Source organism: Ranitomeya variabilis, chromosome 1 (assembly GCF_051348905.1).
Source record: "Ranitomeya variabilis isolate aRanVar5 chromosome 1, aRanVar5.hap1, whole genome shotgun sequence".
In the NCBI taxonomy this organism is placed as follows: Eukaryota; Metazoa; Chordata; class Amphibia; order Anura; family Dendrobatidae; genus Ranitomeya; species Ranitomeya variabilis.
In genome coordinates, this window is record NC_135232.1 from 82,546,870 (window position 1) to 82,566,604 (window position 19,735).

The following is a 19,735-nucleotide window of genomic DNA, read 5'->3' on the forward strand; positions in this document are numbered from 1 at the left end:
ATAGGAAGGTAATACATCTACTGTTAGTGTTTCTGTGCAGCATGTGCATAATACACATATAGCTTTACAGTACACACAGTACACTGTGTGCAGAATTATTAGGCAAGTTGTATTTTAGAGGATTATTTTTTTATTATTGATCAACAACTATGTTCTCAATCAACCCAAAAGACTCATAAATATCAAAGCTTAATATTTTTGGAAGTTGGAGTGGTTTGTTTTTTTTTAGATTTGGCTACCTTAGGAAGATATCTGTTTGAGCAGGTAACTATGACTGTGCAGAATTATTAGGCAACTTAATAAAAACCAAATATATTCCCATCTCACTTGTTTATTTTCACCAGGTAAACCAATATAACTGCACAAAATTTAGAAATAAACATTTCTGACATGCAAAAACAATCTCCCCAAAAATTAGTGACCAATATAGCCACCTTTCCTTATGATGACACTTAACAGCCTTCCATCCATAGATTTTGTCAGTTGCTTGATCTGTTTACGATGAACATTGCATGCAGCAGCCACCACAGCCTCCAGACACTGTTCCGAGAGGTGGACTGTTTTCCCTCCCTGCTGATCTCACATTTTATGAGGGACCACAGGTTCTCTATGGGGTTCAGATCAGGTGAACAAGGGGGCCATGTCATTATTTTTTCTTCTTTGAGACCTTTACTGACCAGCCACGCTGTGGAGTAATTGGAGGCATGTGATGGAGCATTATCCTGCATGAAAATCATGTTTTTCTTGAACGATACCGACTTCTTCCTGTACCACTGCTTGAAGAAGTTGTCTTCCAGAAACTGTCAGTAGGTCTGGGAGTTGAGCTTCACTCCATCCTCAACCCGAAAAGGTCCCACAAGTTCATCTTTGATGATACCAGCCCATACCAGTACCCCACCACCACTTTGCTGGCGTCTGAGTCGGAGTGGAGCTCTCTGCCCTTTACTGATCCAGCCTCTGTCCCATCAAGAGTCACTCTCATTTCATCAGTCCATAAAACCTTTGAAAAGTCAGTCTTAAGATATTTCTTGGCCCAGTCTTGACGTTTTATCTTATGCTTCTTGTTCAAAGGTGGTCGTTTTTCAGCTTTCCTTACCTTGGCCATGTCCCTGAGTATTGCACACCTTGTGCTTTTTGTTACTCTAGTAACGTTGCAGCTCTGAAATATGGCAAAACTGGTGTCAAATGGCATCTTGGCAGCTTCACGCTTGATTTTCCTCAATTCATGGGCAGTTATTTTACGCCTTTTTCGCCCAACACGCTTCTTGCGACCCTGTTGGCTATTTGCCATGAAACGCTTGATTGTTTGGTGATCACGCTTCAAAAGTTTGCAAACTTCAAGACTGCTTTACAGAGCCCGTCAAATCTCTCTTCTGACCCATTTTAGGAAAAGAAAGGAAGTTGCCTAATAATTAAGCACACCTTATATAAGGTTTTGATTTCATTAGACAACACCCCTCCTCATTACAGAGATGCACATCACCTGATTTACTTAACTGGTAGTTGGCTCTCAAGCCTGAACAGCTTGGAGTAGGACAACATGTATAAAAAGTATCATGTGATCAAAATACAACTTGCCTAATAATTCTGCACACAGTGTATATACACTCTCTGAAGCACATGTGTGTACACATGAGTTGCCCCGCCTGGGCCGTGGGGTACTCGGTACTGGGTCCTGCGGTTCACAGGGGCATGTCACGGTGGCGATCCGGTCCGTGGCCCAGGGCGCCCATGTAAAAGGGAAAGGTCTTTAAAGGGAATAAAGTTTATGTTCGTGATGCCACCTGTGGTATTCGGTCAGTGGGAACCGACGCTACTTTAAGGGGTCCTCTGGGGTGATGTTATGGTAGCTAGATGGTATAACTTCCCACAGGTGAAGTATATGACCCGGGGCTCCCGGTGTGCAGATGGAAGATGGTGAGAGGTGCAATGAAGAACAAGGACACAGGTTTGCAGTCTCTTTACCTTGTTTAATGAAGTCTTCAGGCAGCCACAGTCCAGGGCACCAGATCACAGGGCAGATAGGGTCCGGCCAGCTTTTAGGCAAGTTAGGAGTCCCCTTATCCAGGTGGAAATCAAAAGCCTTCCTCTAGCGCCGTGGTGTTGTAGTCCCTTACTGCCTAGGGCTTCACATAAGGTCCTCACAGATGTTATCTCCCTCTCTCTCTGTCCCCCGGATAGGACATAACCTGTATGACTGGTGGCTTGAGGCTGTTTATAGGGACTCTGTGAATGTGTTGCATGTTGGTGGTACCTGGTTACAGTTATCCCTTCTTGCCTTCAAGCGTTACATCACTCTCCCCATGAGGAAAGCAATGCTGCTGTGATGACCAGGACCCTGGGGCGCCACACACACACTTCTGCATGCACAGTACATATACACACAACTCTGCTACACATTCCAAACACTACAGGTGCACACAGCACTTCTACATCGACTCACATTCAGCTTTGTTACTATGTATAAAAACACACATCTGCTACATGAACGTGCTTCACCACATTGCACATTTTCCAACTTATGCTCCGGCTCATTTGTTTGGTTTTGCTGTAGTTTTTGGTTCTGTGAACAAACAGGGGTGAGGCTCCCCCCATATTTTGAGCTCGGCATTTCATCTATATAGCTTCCCATGGGCAGGTCTCTGAACAGCCAGGGCTTCTGTCCTGCTCTGCCCTTATCTACAATGAGGTCAGCTGGCACAAGGTGAGGTTTTATTACTAGAGACAGGATAGGACATCCCGATTTGGTACACCTTGTCGCGATGGGATGGCTTAAAGCTTTGTTGATCAAAATAGTGTAAACTAAGTATTGAGGCCATGGGAGTGCATTGCAGTCACAGGTGTAGCTGTGATTGTAATGCAAAATAAAAGTGAGTGTTATTCTTGGGCAAGCTATTTGTCCAGGGAATATCTAAGAAAACCTGCTAGGCTTTTGTTTTGAAATGGACTGCAGGATGGTAGTGTAGCAGTCCGTTTCCTTCCTGGCCTTGTTTTCAATGTGGCTGAAGGCTACAGGTTCTTTAGTTAAAAGCCCTGCAGTAAAGGGTTTGGGGGTGTCAGGGTCAGAGTCCGTCTGGTGTTTGCTAGAGTGCAGAGCAGTCAGCTCTGCAGAGCTCCACCTGTGTGAGGCAACACAGGCAAGCGGAGCCAAACAGCCAGGGGAGCTGAGATGCATGACACCCACAGCATACACAGAGGTGCAGTCGCCCACGGTAACTGGTCTTGGAGGTGGACTGGCGTGTTTATTCGCTGTAAACTGGAGGATATGGTTCCCAACTGCGATATGGAGGATATTGTGTACTGTGTAATGCTGTGAGTTGAACATTAAAGAGACTTTTGTTTTGGAAATTTGCTGGGTCACTGCCTCATCACTGCATAAGTGGGCTACCACTGCACTACAATGTACTATTACTATTTACGTACTGTAGGGTATATGTCATTTTGTTTTTGTTTTTACTTGGGTTTTGTCTGTGAAATGGCCACAGTGTGAACTGTGAATGGCACACAACTCTGCTAGACATATGTAAGAATCGCAGGGATGCGGGATGCAGTGACAGACTGGAGGCAGAGCAAGGATTAATTTTAATAACAGGGGAATACTCCACGCAGGGAGTTAAACAGTATAAAGGGAAAAGGATTTTGAAAGGTAAAGTGTTAAACAGGAGATTTAACAGTTTAGATGGCAAAGGATATTGTAAGTAGAAGAACGATGGTTTAGACAACGGCAGTTCTTGTGAAGCACTTGTGTCAGGAGTTCCGCCCACTGTAACTCCTACTGAGAACTCAATGGCACCGAAATGGCTGGTGTGGAGTCTTCTCCAGAAAAGTCTTGTGGGTATCAATGCCCCGCCTTCTGGCGGCAGTGGTCAGTCTCCGGTACCTTCCACAGGGCCTAGTCCATAAACTGCAGTGGCTGACAGAGGTACGGGCCACATTCCGGTAAGAGCTCGACGCGGCACTGCAACTATATTCACTGGTGAAGTCAGGTCCTCTATGGGAAGCATAACTCTGCTTTTGCTCTCCACCCCACAATATGGTGCCAAATTCCGGAGCTGCTGCTGAAGCTTTCTGCATGCTCCGCACCTCTCCTCTAACTTCTTCCATCTTTTGCTGTGCATTACCTCGGGTGTGGCGTTAGACTCCAAGATAGCAGTAAGGGCTTTCTTCAGGCTCCCGATTTCTTCCCATATTTTATGCATTCCCTGCCGCAATTCACGGGACCACCTCAGCTCCTCCTCGTTCGGGGTGGATACCTCGCAGCTCCGGACCATCCCTGTCAAGGCTGCAGCCCCCTGCTCCTGTTCTCTTATACGCGCTTCTGTCCCCATTTCTGAAAGAGTCATGCATGGGTTAGCTCGCAGGCGCTCACGCAGGGCTTGCACAAGCAGAGCATCTCTAAAGCCTGTCACTTGCTGGTCTCGCAGCACTATGTCAGAGGGTCCTACGCTTATGCCATCCCGCTTAACAATCGCAGCGTGGATCTCCTGCAGCGTGTTCATGTATTGGGTCACGGACTCCCCCTCCCTCTGGACACGGCAGAAAAAGCGCAAGCGTAACTTCCCTACGTCCGTGGGGTCTCTGTGTGTCTCCTCCAGTATCTTTATCACCTTGTCTAAAGTATCCCGTTCCCTAGGGTGTCCTAGCATGAAGGAATCCCTGGCCTCTCTGTTTAAGGCCATCAGGGCAATTTCTGCCTCCATTACAGGGGGTCATGGGGTACATCCTCAACATAACCCTGACTCGCTTAGTCCAGCTCCATAACAGAATGTTGCTCCCTGTAAACTTAGGGAGGTTATACAATATTGTCCTCAGTGGTATACTGGCTCTTGGGACACACCTGACTACTTGGTCTGCCACCTCTGCGACTGTAGACTGCATCCTGCCGACAACGCCAAGTGTAAGAATCACAGGAACGCGAGATGCAGTGACGGACAGGAGGCAGAGCAAGGGTTACCAAGTTTAATAACAGGGGAATACTCCACGCAGGGAGGAAAAGGGTTAAACAGTATAAAGGGAAAAGGATGTTGGGAGATAAAGGGTTAAACAGGTGATTCAACAGTTTAAAAGGATATTGTAAGTAGAAGAACAACGGTTTAGATAACGGCAGTTCTTGTGAAGCACTTGTGTCAGGAGTTCTGCCAACTGTAACTCCTGCTGAGAACTCAATGGTGCCGGCAACAGCTGGCGCAGTGTCTTCTCCATAAAAGTCCTGTGGGCATCAATGCCCCATCTTCTGGAGGCAGTGGTCGGTCTCCGGTATCTTCCACTGCCCCTAGTCCATAAACTGTAGTGGCTGACAGAGGTACGGGCCACAGTCCTTTAAAAGCCCAAAGTGGCTCTGCAACTATAATCACTGGTGAAGTAAGGTCAAAAGTGTGTGGGCAAATAGTAACTGACAACGTCAGGGCGCAAGTGTCAGTCCCGTATGTGGTCACTCTTATGTGGCACGTGTACTGTACTCACAGACATGGAGCACACGGCACCTTGTTATCTGGTCGCGCTGCACTTTCCTCTTTATGCTGCGCATTGCCTGTTCGTGCCAAGACTCAAGCACCGACAACCACTGATGCACAGCTTCTCTCTAGTAGTCACTGGCAAACTGCACCTTCTCTTTGTAGTCAGCAGGCACACAATGCCCGTTCCTCTCCCTCTCTAGTCCCCTCTGTTGGCGGCGGCGGACGCTGGCATGCATGAAGCTGGTGCCCCAGGATGGAGCACTCCTCTCCCTGTTTGCTGCTGCGCACACCTGGTTCTGGAGTCTCCACAACGGTTCCTCTTCCTGAACTGCTGTGGCACTCCCTGCTCTCCTCAGTGCAGCGGTCCCTCTGCAGACATCGGGGGGCCCTGTCAGCGTGGCCTGGCCTGTCGCTCTGTGGTGAGGTCAGGGGAAGCAGAGCGCGCCACTTGCTGCCCTGCGACCGTGCCAAACTGACCTCCTGCGCACGCTTTTCTTTTATCCCCCTGCTGCTGTGCACGCTTTCTCCTCTTTTTTCTCCGCCCCCCACGGTCAGCAGGAAGGTCCACCTCCCCAGGGCTTCCCCCAGACAAAAGGGGAAGGTCTGGCTCACTCAGGCTCCCCCCTGGGAACAGGAGACACAGCCTCAACAGTTCCGGATCCGGTGTGCAGGTACCCGCGGTCTGGTCGTCCCCCTTACACATACAGCACGCTTCATGCACAGCTCTACTACATCGACTCACATTCAGCTCTGCTACTTTACATGAAAACAAAGTTATATCTGCTACACTGACACACACAGCTTCATTACAGCAAAATACAAACCTATACAAGCCCTTTAATTGTAAAATGAAGCCCTGTAGCATGCCAACGTAACAGAGTGTAATACACTCACTGTCAGGTTTCGGCACATGATCAAGTGTGCAAATTGCATATGTGTTTGAAAGGGGGCGGGGGTGGGGACTGGGAACTGGATTCCTGCTCCTGGTGCCAGAAAACCTAGATACACCTTTGGTATGGGCGTCACTAATAGGCTATAAGGCAGATGCTACCTGGTGAGACCAGCACCCTATTCAAGCCTATTTTGTGTGCAATTTTAATGCTAAGTAATCACCTCATTCATGATTTGATAAGTTGTGGGTGGTTGTCTCCTCAGTATATTGCACGTGTGTTGCCTCCATCTTTATTAAGGGGGTTTTCTGCATTAGTCCTGTGACCTGGGCAGATAAATACCTCTTTCTATGTCCTTGTTTTTAATTTTGTAAGACGTATGTGCAGCGCCCCAGGGTCCTGGTCGTTGCAGTAATATTCTCCTCTGGGGGGGGGAGGGTGATGTTATGTTTGGAGGCAAAGAAGGACAACTGAATCCAGGTTTCACAAACATGCAACACATTTCATACTCCAGTCCACCAGGGGGAGCTATGCTCCTATTTATTACGGCTCTCTTCACACTTAGGTAAAACTGGTTGCCTGGGGAGGAAGTTAGGCAGTTGCTGGCTAAGCTTTGCTCAGGTAGTTGGTCCCTGACAGGGCTGGGATCCTGTCAGAGGTTGAGACTGAAGGACACGGAGCTGTGCCTGCCCTAAGTGTGGCAGTTCCTAAGAACGGACACTGAAAGAGAATTGTATTATAGAGAGGGTGAAGAAGTCATAGCAAAGGAGTGGATGCCAGAAGGAGTTCTGCCCTACACAGGCTGCCTCCTTCTGAGGCGCAGGATCCCGGTACCCGGAACACCGAGGGAGCAACGATCCTTTATGCCTTGCTCCAGAGACCGGCAGGACAGCTAATTTCACATTACCTGCCCGCCCTATACCCAGGAGGCAAGGTGGCACCCACTAGAGGCTGGGGCATGATAGAGTCCCTGTAAAATGCCTCAAGCCACCGGTCATACGGGTTTGTCCTATACATCTGGGGGACAGAGAGAGAGACATAGCATCTACAACACCTGTGAGGACCTAAGATAAATTAGGAGAACTGGAGTTATTTAATAAAAAATTATTTATTGATTACAAGCAATAAAAATTACAACAAGAAAAATACAAGAAAGCTACATATGTCAATTTATATGTTAGCATGGACAGATATCAATATATAGTGTGATCCCAAAAAGTGCAAACGCGGCCTGGTCTTGGACTGAACATCGCAACTCATGGGTAATTAACCTTTTATGTATATCCATTATTTTGGAGCGGTAGTCTTTTTTTAATACATGTGGCATATCGGCTCTCAGCATCTAAGTGCCGAGGAATTTCAACACGGGAGGAAATATCCCCCCTTACTATATGACATAATAGGGACTGTTTTAGCCTTGTGCTGCTTATAATGGCCACTTCACAACTATATAATTGACAACTGCTCTAATCAGTCCATGACTGTGACCGCTGTGCGTTTGCACTTTTTGGGATCACACTATATATTGATATCTGTCCATGCGAACATATAAATTGACATATGTAGCTTTCTTGTATTTTTCTTGTTGTAATTTTTATTGCTTGTAATCAATAAATAATTTTTTATTAAATAACTCCAGTTCTCCTAATTTATCTTAGTTACTATTGAGTTAATATATGATTTAATCTAATTTTGTATACTGCTGGTTTCTTTATATATTACCTGTGAGGACCTTATGAAACGCTTAGCAGTAAGGTACTACAACACCACGGCGCTAGAGGAAGGCTACTGATTTCTACCTGGATAAGGGGACTCTAGACTTGCCTCCAAACCGGCTGGACTCTGCCTGCCCTGTGGTCTGTACCCTGGACTGTGGATGCTGAAGCCTTCAGTAAAGGTAAAAAGACTGCAACCTTGTGTCCTCGTTCTTCACTGCGCCTCTCACCATCCACCATCTACACTCTGGGAAGCCCTGGGGATACACTTCACCTGTGGGAAGGTATACCATCCAGCTGCCATAACACCACCCCAGCGGACCCTTAAAGCAGTGTTGGTCACCCTGACCGAATACCACAGGTTGCATCACGAACATTTCCCCTTTAAAGACCTTTCCTTTCTCACACGGACGTCCCTAGGGCCACGGACCGGGTCAGCCACCGTGACATTCCCCTGAGAACCGGAGGACCCGGTACCGAGTACCCCACTGCCCTTGGGGGCGCTCCATATGACCAGGGTGCATTTATTTCCAAGCTCAAAGAACATACTCTATTATTATAACAGGATAAACACAATGATCTCTCTATTATGATGCTTGTTATACGATCAGGTTAATACATTTCATTATAAAAAAAATAGCAGATATAAATATTTGCAGCAGAATGGCGCAGCAAACAACAATGGGAATTATTTAAAGGGTCATGGGTGTCATCATCGGTTACGTTTATATAACATGGCATTGAAGTATTCGTCACTTATTTGAATTAACAATTGGGACCATGAGCTCAGATCTTGGAGACCTTGAGTTTATAAGAAACCCACAAAACATTATTTAATAATGTACTGTATTGTTAAACCCACATTTCTCCTCCATTTCACACTGAACCTTCTGCAATTGAATCTTGTAATTGTTCTCTTTTGTTTTCATGTCATCCAGTAGTGAGTCTAGATTTTTCTTATATTCCTGCAAAAAAGAGCATAGGCTTAAAATTGCTAATTACATAAAGCATCTTTTGTTTATTATTGAATAAAGCAACTGGTTCAGAAAAGAATATAAGAAAAAGTGCCATTTTCTGCAACTTACGAAGTATAGATTTATCTACTTTAATTTTGAAAAAAAAAAAGTAGAAAAATATCCCCTTGTGTGATGAAAAAAATAGTAATTACTGTAGTAAAATAAAAATCAAGAGCCCTTTTATATATCATTATTCTAAAAACATTACGTTTTTATTTGGGTATTGAAGCCAAAATTATTCTGGTCATGAATGAGTTAGGCCTCACATTAGAGTATAAATCGGATGAGTTCAATGCGAGAAGAAAAAAAATCGCATTGCACTCTGACCAATGTTGCTCAATGAGTCAGTGCTGATCTGTGAGTTTTTCCTCAGCTGTAACCTAATAAAAAAAATAAATGAAAAAAATTACGTTGGTTCCCCACATTTTTGGTAACCAGCAAAGGTAAAGCAGACAGCTAAGAGCTGATATGATCAGGCTGGGAAGGTCCATGGTTATTATGAGTGGCCGCGTATATCAGAGGAGACTTGAAAATGTAAGTCAATGGGTGCAAGAAAAAAATGGATTGCCCACCGACCATGCATATGCTGTTCGATTTTTACTCACACATCTCAAAGGAACCACGAAATTTCATCAGCCAAGTACAGTAAATTCACAGCCAGAACCCTCAGAATACATAATAGATAATATAACTAGATGACCTGTAGATATTGAATGTCACAAGCTCCCTACATATAATAAACTTGCACTAAAGGGTGCTTAACCTTGTTTAACCTAATAAATAAATAATTTAAATAAACAATATGGGGTCCCTCCTTTTTTGATAACCAGCAAAGGTAAAGTGGACAGCTGATAGCTGATATTATCAGGCGGGGAAGGTGCCTGGTTATTGGCCCCTTCTCAGCCTAAATATACCAGCCCTCAGCTGCCCCAGTAGTGGCACATCACATTAGATGTGCCAATTGTGGTGCATTGCCTTCACTCATTCAGATTGCTCTGGTGCGGTGGTAATCGATGTAATAGGGCCTGGGTTTGCTGTCAGCTGTGATTTGTCAAAAATCACTGCTTGCATCAAGCCCTGGTGTTAGTAATGGAAAGGTGTCTATCAGAGACCCTAATTACTAACCCAGTAATCAAAACCAAAAGAGCACACACACACGCACACACAAATATTTTATTTGACTAAATACTCCCACATACTTTTCCTGGTTCATCAAATTATTAAAAAAAAAACAACACATGCAGGTCTGATGTAGACCTGGGAATTCGACATAGTCCAGCAAATCCGATGTAGCCCACAAATGGATACCTGACAAACATAAAAAGAAAGCAAAAATAAAAAAAAAGGCACTGTCCCTCATTCCCCAATTTATTAGAAAAAAATGTTCCCACGCAAGTCTGACGTAGTCCATTTTCCACAAATCCAGCCCCGGTGACTGTGAATAGCAGTAACGTTACTGCTAGTCACAGTCGCCGGATACTGACATCACCGCTTATCAGAGTCGCCAGCTCATGCTGAGCTCTCCGAGACCCGGACGTTCTGAACAGTGGTGAAGTCAATAACTATACCGCTCATCACCAGTTCTCACAGAGGGCAGCGTGACCTGGCGACTCTGAGAGCGGAATAGTTACTCACATCACAGCTGCTCGGAGCCATTGGGTCTCACGCAGCAGGAGCCGGGAGTAGCTACTGCTAAAAGCATATGGAGACTTGGAGTGAGTCTATAGGCTTTTATTAGTGGATTCAGGGAATGTCGTGGGAAGCACTGGATTACGTCGGACCTGCGTGGGACCCTTATTTTCTAATAAATTGGTGAACGAGGGACAATGTCTTGTTTTAATCTTTCTTATTATGTTTTTCAGGTATTCAATCATATATCTTCAAGATATCTCTCTATTTATTATCTATCATATATCTCTTTTTGTTCTATCATCTATCTATATCTGTATATAAGATTGCTTTATTAGTTTGTAAACTAGCCTTAAGTTACATAATTACAGTATGTAAAAGATGATGTTAAAAACACATTGCATACGGATGTCATACAGATGCTAGGCGAGAAAAAATAAATATCGCACTTTCGCATTGCACTCACATGACATAAGGAGTGATGTACGCAGAACACTCCTTCAACTTTTCAGAATGAACATCGGAGCAATTTATAATAAGCTGATGTGAGCGAACCCTTAAATTGAGGCATGAACAAATCTTTTCTGGGCTAGTTGTAGTGATTTGCATTAAAATTATATTGGAAAATAACGCTACTTTCTGACTCAAGGAACATAGTGTGGTAATGCACAAGAAAAATAAATCCCTTTATCACAGTCTTTTTTTCCCTTAAAATTGAGAAACATATGACAAAATCTTCATAATTTGTCCAAAGAGATGTTCATTGCCCTCTCCTACTCATGGTCTTGTGTATGACTGCAATATAACTGGCTGCAACAGGAACTCCCCCAATTGCACTGTTTGCATTAGGCCCCCTTCAATCTACGGGCCTGCGCACATGTCCGTGTTTCCACAAGAACAGTGTGTGTGTGTGACCCACACGTAGACATGTCTGGTTTTTTTCAGGCAGCATAGATGACAATATGTACCGCACAAGGATAACAAAGTGTTCCATCCATATGCCGTTCATGTGACACATACCGAAATAGAATGCAGAATAGAAATTAATGAATTTTACGTGTTAAAATATGTGAAAAGATATAGATAGATAGATAGATAGATAGATGGTAAATAGATTATATATATCCGTGAGATATTAGTGCCATGCGTGTGTATCTTACCATACATCTGATAGCCAAATAAATAAATGAAAAAAAATGACGTGGGGTGCCCCATTTTTGGTAACCAGCAAAGGTAAAGCAGACAGCTAATACCTGATATAATCAGGCTGGGAAGGTCCATGGTTATTGTTCCTCTCTCAGCCACCCCAGAAGTGGTGCATCAAATGAGATGCTCCAAATCTGGGGCTTCGCCTTCGCTCTTCATTGGGGCATTGTCAATCTATATCTTTGCACATTTTTAATACCTAAAAATCTGTAATTTCTATTCTGCATTCTATTCCGGTATGTGTCACACGGACAGCAAATGGACGGTCAACAGAAACCCACACGGATAGTAAAAGCGGAAAGTCTGGCGCGTACATTACATTTTTTTTTTAGGTGGACGTGTGAAGGGGGCCTTAGAGATAGTTAAGATGCATCCTGTGGCTAAGTCCCTATACACATATACTAATGTCTTTCAAACTTGCGGATATTGATGGATTCGGCTCACAGTTTGTTTATAGTGGCCCTCGACACTCCCCTGAACAGATCCAGCATGTCCAACGTGTTTTGCAGCTGCTCTGTCAAGAAAACACAGGAGCGCTAGATATAGTGTAACACTGTGTATTGGAGAGTTGACTAAGGTTTAAGAATGTTTGAGGACTGTGCAGAAAGTCCTGCAGATCCTTAAATAGAGGGGAGGAGAAAATGATCAGCTTTAGGGCTCATTTCCACTGGCGAGAGACAAATCGGTCCGTAATCTGGACCGAAAAAAGGGATGTAGCGTATGCGATTGTCATGCGAGTGTAATGCGAGTGCAATGCGATTTTTAATCGCACCATCCGTTTTACATCCGTATGACATCCGTATGCAATCCGTTTTTTTCTCTGCAACTATTTTTCTCCAGTCATTTACAGGACCATGGACAGTGTTCTAGGCCACAGAATGGTGATGTATCCGTAAAAAACGGACGGAATACGGATGGTCCGTATTCCGTACGTTTTTTTTCTCGCACCCATTGACTTGCATTGGCGAGTCTCGTCCGAGACTCGCAGCAAATCGCAGAATGCTGCGATTTTTTTTTCAGTCCGATTTCGGCTGAGAAAAAAATCGCAAATGAAAAGACACCTATTGAATAACATTGGTCCGAGTGCAATCCGATTTTTTATCGGATTGCACTCGTTCGTTTTCTTTGCCAGTGGAAATGAGCCCTTATACTTTTTTCATGCATTATTATTGCCTGGATCAGCCTCCACCGAGTCAGGGTGTAATGGCGACAAACTGTCAGGGCAGCCTCGCCCTCCGGCAGGTCGTCCTCAGCAGAATAAAAAGGGTAAACTTGTAGAAGGGATGCAGGATCAGCTCGTCTCAATAAGCCGTAATGTCCAGACTTCAGGTGGAGCATGAAGAAAAACTTGCTTTTACTGGAGCAGTTGATGATGACGATTACAGCTCTCCACAGTTATTCAGTACACCGGAGCCAACAGCCCCTCATGGTGTGAGGACCCCAGCTCTTTGCCACCAATGTGTAGCAGATCTCCTCACTCCCGCTGCATTTTACGTGCACTTGTAATAGTATGCAGGTACTGAGTATGTCAACACAGAACAGACAGACCAACAGTTGAGGGGTTTAATGACAGGAATCAGGTTTTCCTTACAGGGAGGAAGCAATGGAAAATAACTAGCAATAAAACTATATGGGAGTCAAACAATGTAACAGAATTAACCCCTTCATGACCTTGGGATTTTTCGTTTTTCCGTTTTCGTTTTTCGCTCCCCTCCTTCACAGAGCCATAACTTTTTAATTTTTCTGTCAATTTGGCCATGTGAGGGCTTATTTTTTGCGGGACGAGTTGTACTTTTGAACGACATCATTGGTTTTACCATGTCGTGTACTAGAAAACGGGAAAAAAATTCCAAGTGCAGTGAAATTGCAAAAAAAGTGCAATCCCACACTTGTTTTTTGCTTGCCTATTTTGCTAGGTTCACTAAATGCTAAAACTGACCTGCCATTATGATTCTCCAGGTCAGTACGAGTTCATAGACACCTAACATGACTAGGTTATGTTTTACCTAAGTGGTGAAAAAAAATTCCAAACTTTGCAAAAAAAAAAAAAAAAATTGCGCCATTTTCCGATACTCATAGCGTCTCCATTTTTCGTGATCTGGGGTCAGGTGAGGGCTTATTTTTTGCGTGCCGAGCTAGCGTTTTTAATTATAGCATTTTGGTGCAGATACGTTCTTTTGATCGCCCGTTATTGCATTTTAATGCAATGTCGCGGCGACCAAAAAAACGTATTTCTGGCGTTTCGATTTTTTTTCTCATTACGCCATTTAGCGATCAGGTTAATGCTTTTTTTTTATTGATAGATCGGGCGATTCTGAACGCGGCGATACCAAATATGTGTAGGTTTGATTTTTTTTTTATTGATTTATTTTGATTGGGGCGAAAGGGGGGTGATTTAAACTTTTATGTTTTTTTTATTTTTTTCACATTTTTAAAAACTTTTTTTTTTCACTTTTGCCATGCTTCTATAGCCTCCATGGGAGGCTAGAAGCAGGCATAGCCCGATCGGCTCTGCTACATAACAGCGATCATCAGATCGCTGTTATGTAGGAGAATTGCAGGTGTGCTGTGAGCGCTGACCACAGGGTGGCGCTCACAGCCACCGGCGATCAGTAACCATAGAGGTCTCAAGGACCTCTATGGTTACCATTCAGAAGCATCGCCGACCCCCGATCATGTGACGGGGGTCGGCGATGACATCATATCCGGCCGCCCGGCCGGATGCGGTAGTTAAATGCCGCTGTCTGCATTTGACAGCGGCATTTAACTAGTTAATAGGCACGGGCAGATCGCGATTCTGCCCGCGCCTATTGCGGGCACATGTCAGCTGTTCAAAACAGCTGACATGTCCCGGCTTTGATGCGGGCTCACCGCGGAGCCCTGCATCAAAGCAGGGGAGCTGACCTCGGACGGTATAGTACGTCCGAGGTCAGTAAGGGGTTAAGCAGGGTTTTCTTGAGAAAAGAAAATTATCAGTCTGATGAGGACTTACTTGAAGGGTCATCTTCTCCAACGTAGGCTCCGAGAAACAGCGGCACTATTGGATTAATAATGGATAGGTGTCATAATGGACGCCTCTCCATTATTAACCTGGCTTAATGTCACCTTACAATAGCAAGGTGACATTAACCCTTCATTACCCCATATCCCACTGCTACACGGGAGTGGGAAGAGAGAGGCTAAGTGCCAGAAGAGGCGCATCTTCCAGATGTGCCTTTTCTGGGGTGGCTGGGGGCAGATGTTTTTAGCCGGGGGGGTCCTATAACCATGGACCCTCTCTAGGCTATTAATATCTGCCCTCAATCACTGGCTTTCCCACTCTGGTGGAGAAAATTGCGCGGGAGCCCACGCCAATTTTTTCCGGAATTTAACCCTTTAATTTAATAGCTAGAGACCCCAAGTTTTACACAGAAACACTTGTTACATTAGTAAAGAAGAATATGTAATAAAAGAAGGGATATGAGATGGTTTACTGTATGTAAACCATGTCTCATATCCTGTCGGGTTTGGGAAGGAGATAGGAAAAGCCGGCAATTGAATTACCGGCTTTTCTGCTATCTAGCGCTGAATTAAATATAAATATATATACAGTACAGACCAAAAGTTTGGACACACCTTTTCATTTAAAGATTTTTCTGTATTTTCATGACTATGAAAATTGTAAATTCACACTGAAGGCATCAAAACTATGAATTAAGGCTGGTTTCACACTTGCGTTTTGATCTGCAGCGTTTTAGCGCTAAAAAACGCATGCATTTTTTTTCTATACTTAACATTAAAAAACGCATGTGTTTTTTAGCATGCGTTTTGACGCGTTTTCGGCAACGCATGCGTTTTTTGACGCGTGCGTTTAGTTCCGGAAATGCAACCTGTAGTAATTTCTAGCGGCGTTTTTTTGCTTGCATTAAAAACGCATGCGTTTTTATAGAAAAACACAAGAAAACATAAGAAAAAACAAGAAAACCCTAACCCTAAACACAAGAAAAAACAAGAAAAGCCTAACCCTAACCCTAGGGTTACTAGGGATCTTAACCCTAACCCTAAGGTTAGGATCCCTAGTAACCCTAGGGATCCTAACCCTAACCCTAGGGATCCTAACCCTAACCCTTAGGGTTAGGATCCTAACCCTTAGGGTTAGGGTTAGGATCCCTAGGGTTAGAGTTAGGATCCCTAGGGTTAGGGTTAAGGTTAGGATCCCTAGGGTTACTAGGGATCCTAACCCTAACCCTAGCTATTTCTGTTTATAGTGGGTTTTCTATATGATTTTGATGATTGGCAGCTGTCACACACTTCTCAGCATGCGTTTAAAAAACGCAAACGCAGGAAAAAACGCATGTAAACGGGGCAAAACGCCGCATTTTTTTCTGCACGCAAAAACGCATGCGTCTAAAAAACGCAGCATTTTGTCGCGTTTACATGCGTTTTTTCACCACATGCGTTTTTTTTTAAAACGCTGCAGATCAAAACGCAAGTGTGAAATCAGCCTAACACATCTGAATTATATACTTAGCAAAAAAGTGTGAAACAACTGAAATTATGTCTTAAATTCTAGGTTCTTCAAAGTAGCCACCTTTTGCTTTGATGACTGCTTTGAACACTCTTGGCATTCTCTTGATGAGCTTCAAAAGGTAGTCACCGGAAATGGTCTTCCAACAATCTTGAAGGAGTTCCCAGAGATGCTTAGCACTTGTTGGCCCTTTTGCCTTCACTCTGTGGTCCAGCCCACCCCAAACCATCTCGATTTAGTTCAGGTCTGGTGACTGTGGAGGCCAGGTCATCTGGCGTAGGACCCCATCACTCTCCTTCTTGGTCAAATAGCCCTTACACAGCCTGGAGGTGTGTTTGGGGTCATTGTCCTGTTGAAAAATAAATGATGGTCCAACTAAGCGCAAACCGGATGGAATAGCATGCTGCTGCAAGATGCTGTGGTAGCCATGCTGGTTCAGTATGCCTTCAATTTTGAATAAATCCCCAACAGTGTCACCAGCAAACCCCCCCAACACCATCACACCTCCTCCTCCATGCTTCACGGTGGGAACCAGGCATGTAGAGTTCATCCGTTCACCTTTTCTCCGTCGCACAAAGACACGGTGGTTGGAACCAAAACGAAAACTCAAATTTGGACTCATCAGACCAAAGCACAGATTTTCACTGGTCTAATGTCCATTCCTTGTGTTCTTTAGCCCAAACAAGTCTCTTCTGGTTGTTGCCTGTCCTTAGCAGTGGTTTCCTAGCAGCCATTTTACCATGAAGGCCTGCTGCACAAAGTCTCCTCTTAACAGTTGTTGTAGAGATGTGTCTGCTGCTAGAACTCTGTGTGGCATTGACCTGGTCTCTAATCTGAGCTGCTGTTAACCTGTGATTTCTGAGGCTGGTGACTCGGATAAACTTATCCTCAGAAGCAGAGGTGACTCTTGGTCTTCCTTTCCTGGGGCGGTCCTCTTGTGATCCAGTTTCTTTGTAGCGCTTGATGGTTTTTGCCACTGCACTTGGGGACACTTTCAAAGTTTTCCCAATTTTTCGGACTGACTGACCTTCATTTCTTAAAGTAATGATGGCCACTTGTTTTTCTTTACTTAGCTGTTTTTTTCTTGCCATAATACCAATTCTAACAGTCTATTCAGTAGGACTATCAGCTGTGTATCCACCAGACTTCTGCTCAACACAACTGATGGTCCCAACCCCTTTTATAGGGCAAGAAATCCCACTTATTAAACCTGACAGGGCACACCTGTGAAGTGAAAACCATTACCGGTGACTACCTCTTGAAGCTCATCAAGAGAATGCCAAGAGTGTGCAAATCAGTCATCAAAGCAAAAGGTGGCTACTTTGAAGAACCTAGAATATAAGACATCACTCTGAGTCTCTGTTCTGGGGTTGTCACGGTGGCTAGACCCGGTCCGTGGCCCTGCCTGCGCAGGGACGTCCGGTGGAAAGAGTGGTAAATGGTGGTGTAGTTGTGAAGTGCCGGTCGCAGTAAATAACGAGGACACCAGGTTGCAGTCTCTTTACCTCTTTACTGAAGATCTCTGGGTCCTCAGTCCGGAATACGGTTAACCAGGCTGCGCAAGTCCGGCCGGTCCAATGGCACCTCCAGAGTTCTCTTTGCAGGTGGAAATCTATGCCTTCCTGCTAGCGCTATGTGTTGTGGTCCTCCCCGGCTGTGCTTACGGAAAGTCCTCACAACTGTTGTGTCTGTTTCTCGTGTTCCCTCACAACTCGATTAGATGATGTTCTGCTAATCCGTCCCTCCCGGTGTTATGGTTGGGACGCACCCGTATGACGGGTAGGCTCGGAGCTCTTCCGGGACCCTAGAGTCGCCCCTCTCCACAGGTTGCCCACACACACACACACACATATACACTCACCGGCCACTTTATTAGGTACACCTGTCCAACTTCTTGTTAACACTTAATTTCTAATCAGCCAATCACATGGCGGCAACTCAGTGCATTTAGGCATGTAGACATGGTCAAGACAATCTCCTGCAGTTCAAACCGAGCATCAGTATGGGGAAGAAAGGTGATTTGAGTGCCTTTGAACGTGGCATGGTTGTTGGTGCCAGAAGGGCTGGTCTGAGTATTTCAGAAACTGCTGATCTACTGGGATTTTCACGCACAACCATCTCTAGGGTTTACAGAGAATGGTCCGAAAAAGAAAAAAAATCCAGTGAGCGGCAGTTCTGTGGGCGGAAATGCCTTGTTGATGCCAGAGGTCAGAGCAGAATGGGCAGACTGGTTCGAGCTGATAGAAAGGCAACAGTGACTCAAATCGCCACCCGTTACAACCAAGGTAGGCCTAAGAGCATCTCTGAACGCACAGTGCGTCGAACTTTGAGGCAGATGGGCTACAGCAGCAGAAGACCACACCGGGTACCACTCCTTTCAGCTAAGAACAGGAAACTGAGGCTACAATTTGTACAAGCTCATCGAAATTGGACAGTAGAAGATTGGAAAAACGTTGCTTGGTCTGATGAGTCTCGATTTCTGCTGCGACATTCGGATGGTAGGGTCAGAATTTGGCGTAAACAACATGAAAGCATGGATCCATCCTGCCTTGTATGGAGCATCTTTGGGATGTGCAGCCGACAAATCTGCGGCAACTGTGTGATGCCATCATGTCAATATGGACCAAAATCTCTGAGGAATGCTTCCAGCACCTTGTTGAATCTATGCCACGAAGAATTGAAGAATTGAGGCAGTTCTGAAGGCAAAAGGGGGTCCAACCCGTTACTAGCATGGTGTACCTAATAAAGTGGCCGGTGAGTGTATATATATATATATATATATATATATATATATATATATATATATATATATATATATATACCTATTCTATGTGTACACATTTATTCTACCTATTCTATTCTGTCAGTGTGATTTTACTATACACCGCACTGAATTGCCGGCTTTTCTAGAGAACACCGCTGCGTATTTCTCGCAAGTCACACGCATGGCCCGTGTGTAATCCGTAATTTTCTCGCCCCCATAGACTTTCATTGGCGTATTTTTTGCGCAATACGCTTACAAACGCAGCATGCTGCGATTTTCTACGGCCGTACAAGACCGTATAATACGGATCCGTAAAATACGGCAGATAGGAGCTGGGCCATAGAGAATCATTGTACCGTATGCAATCCGTATTTTCTGCGCCTCTTATACGTCCGTAAAACATGCCAGTGTGACGCCGGCCTTACACTCACAGAGCATTTCTCTTTAAAATTGAACTTCGGTTCACAAATATTAGAGCTTACAAGGTTCTTCTCATCTTCCATTTTCAGGAGTTCGCTGCTCCCCAGCCTCACAATTTCCTTTTTTGATGGG

General features: G+C 44.6%; 1 protein-coding gene across 7 annotated transcripts in view; it reads right to left on the reverse strand.

Moving 5' to 3' along the window:
- Nucleotides 1-19,735, reverse strand: part of CCDC152 (coiled-coil domain containing 152) — an 84,272-nt gene that overhangs the window by 29,066 nt on the left and 35,471 nt on the right. For all 7 annotated transcript variants that reach the window (XM_077285612.1, XM_077285596.1, XM_077285572.1 and 4 more), the window contains one exon: nucleotides 8,924-9,026. In XM_077285612.1, coding sequence (XP_077141727.1) covers nucleotides 8,924-9,026 — 103 coding nt within the window. The remainder of the gene's footprint in view (nucleotides 1-8,923; nucleotides 9,027-19,735) is intronic.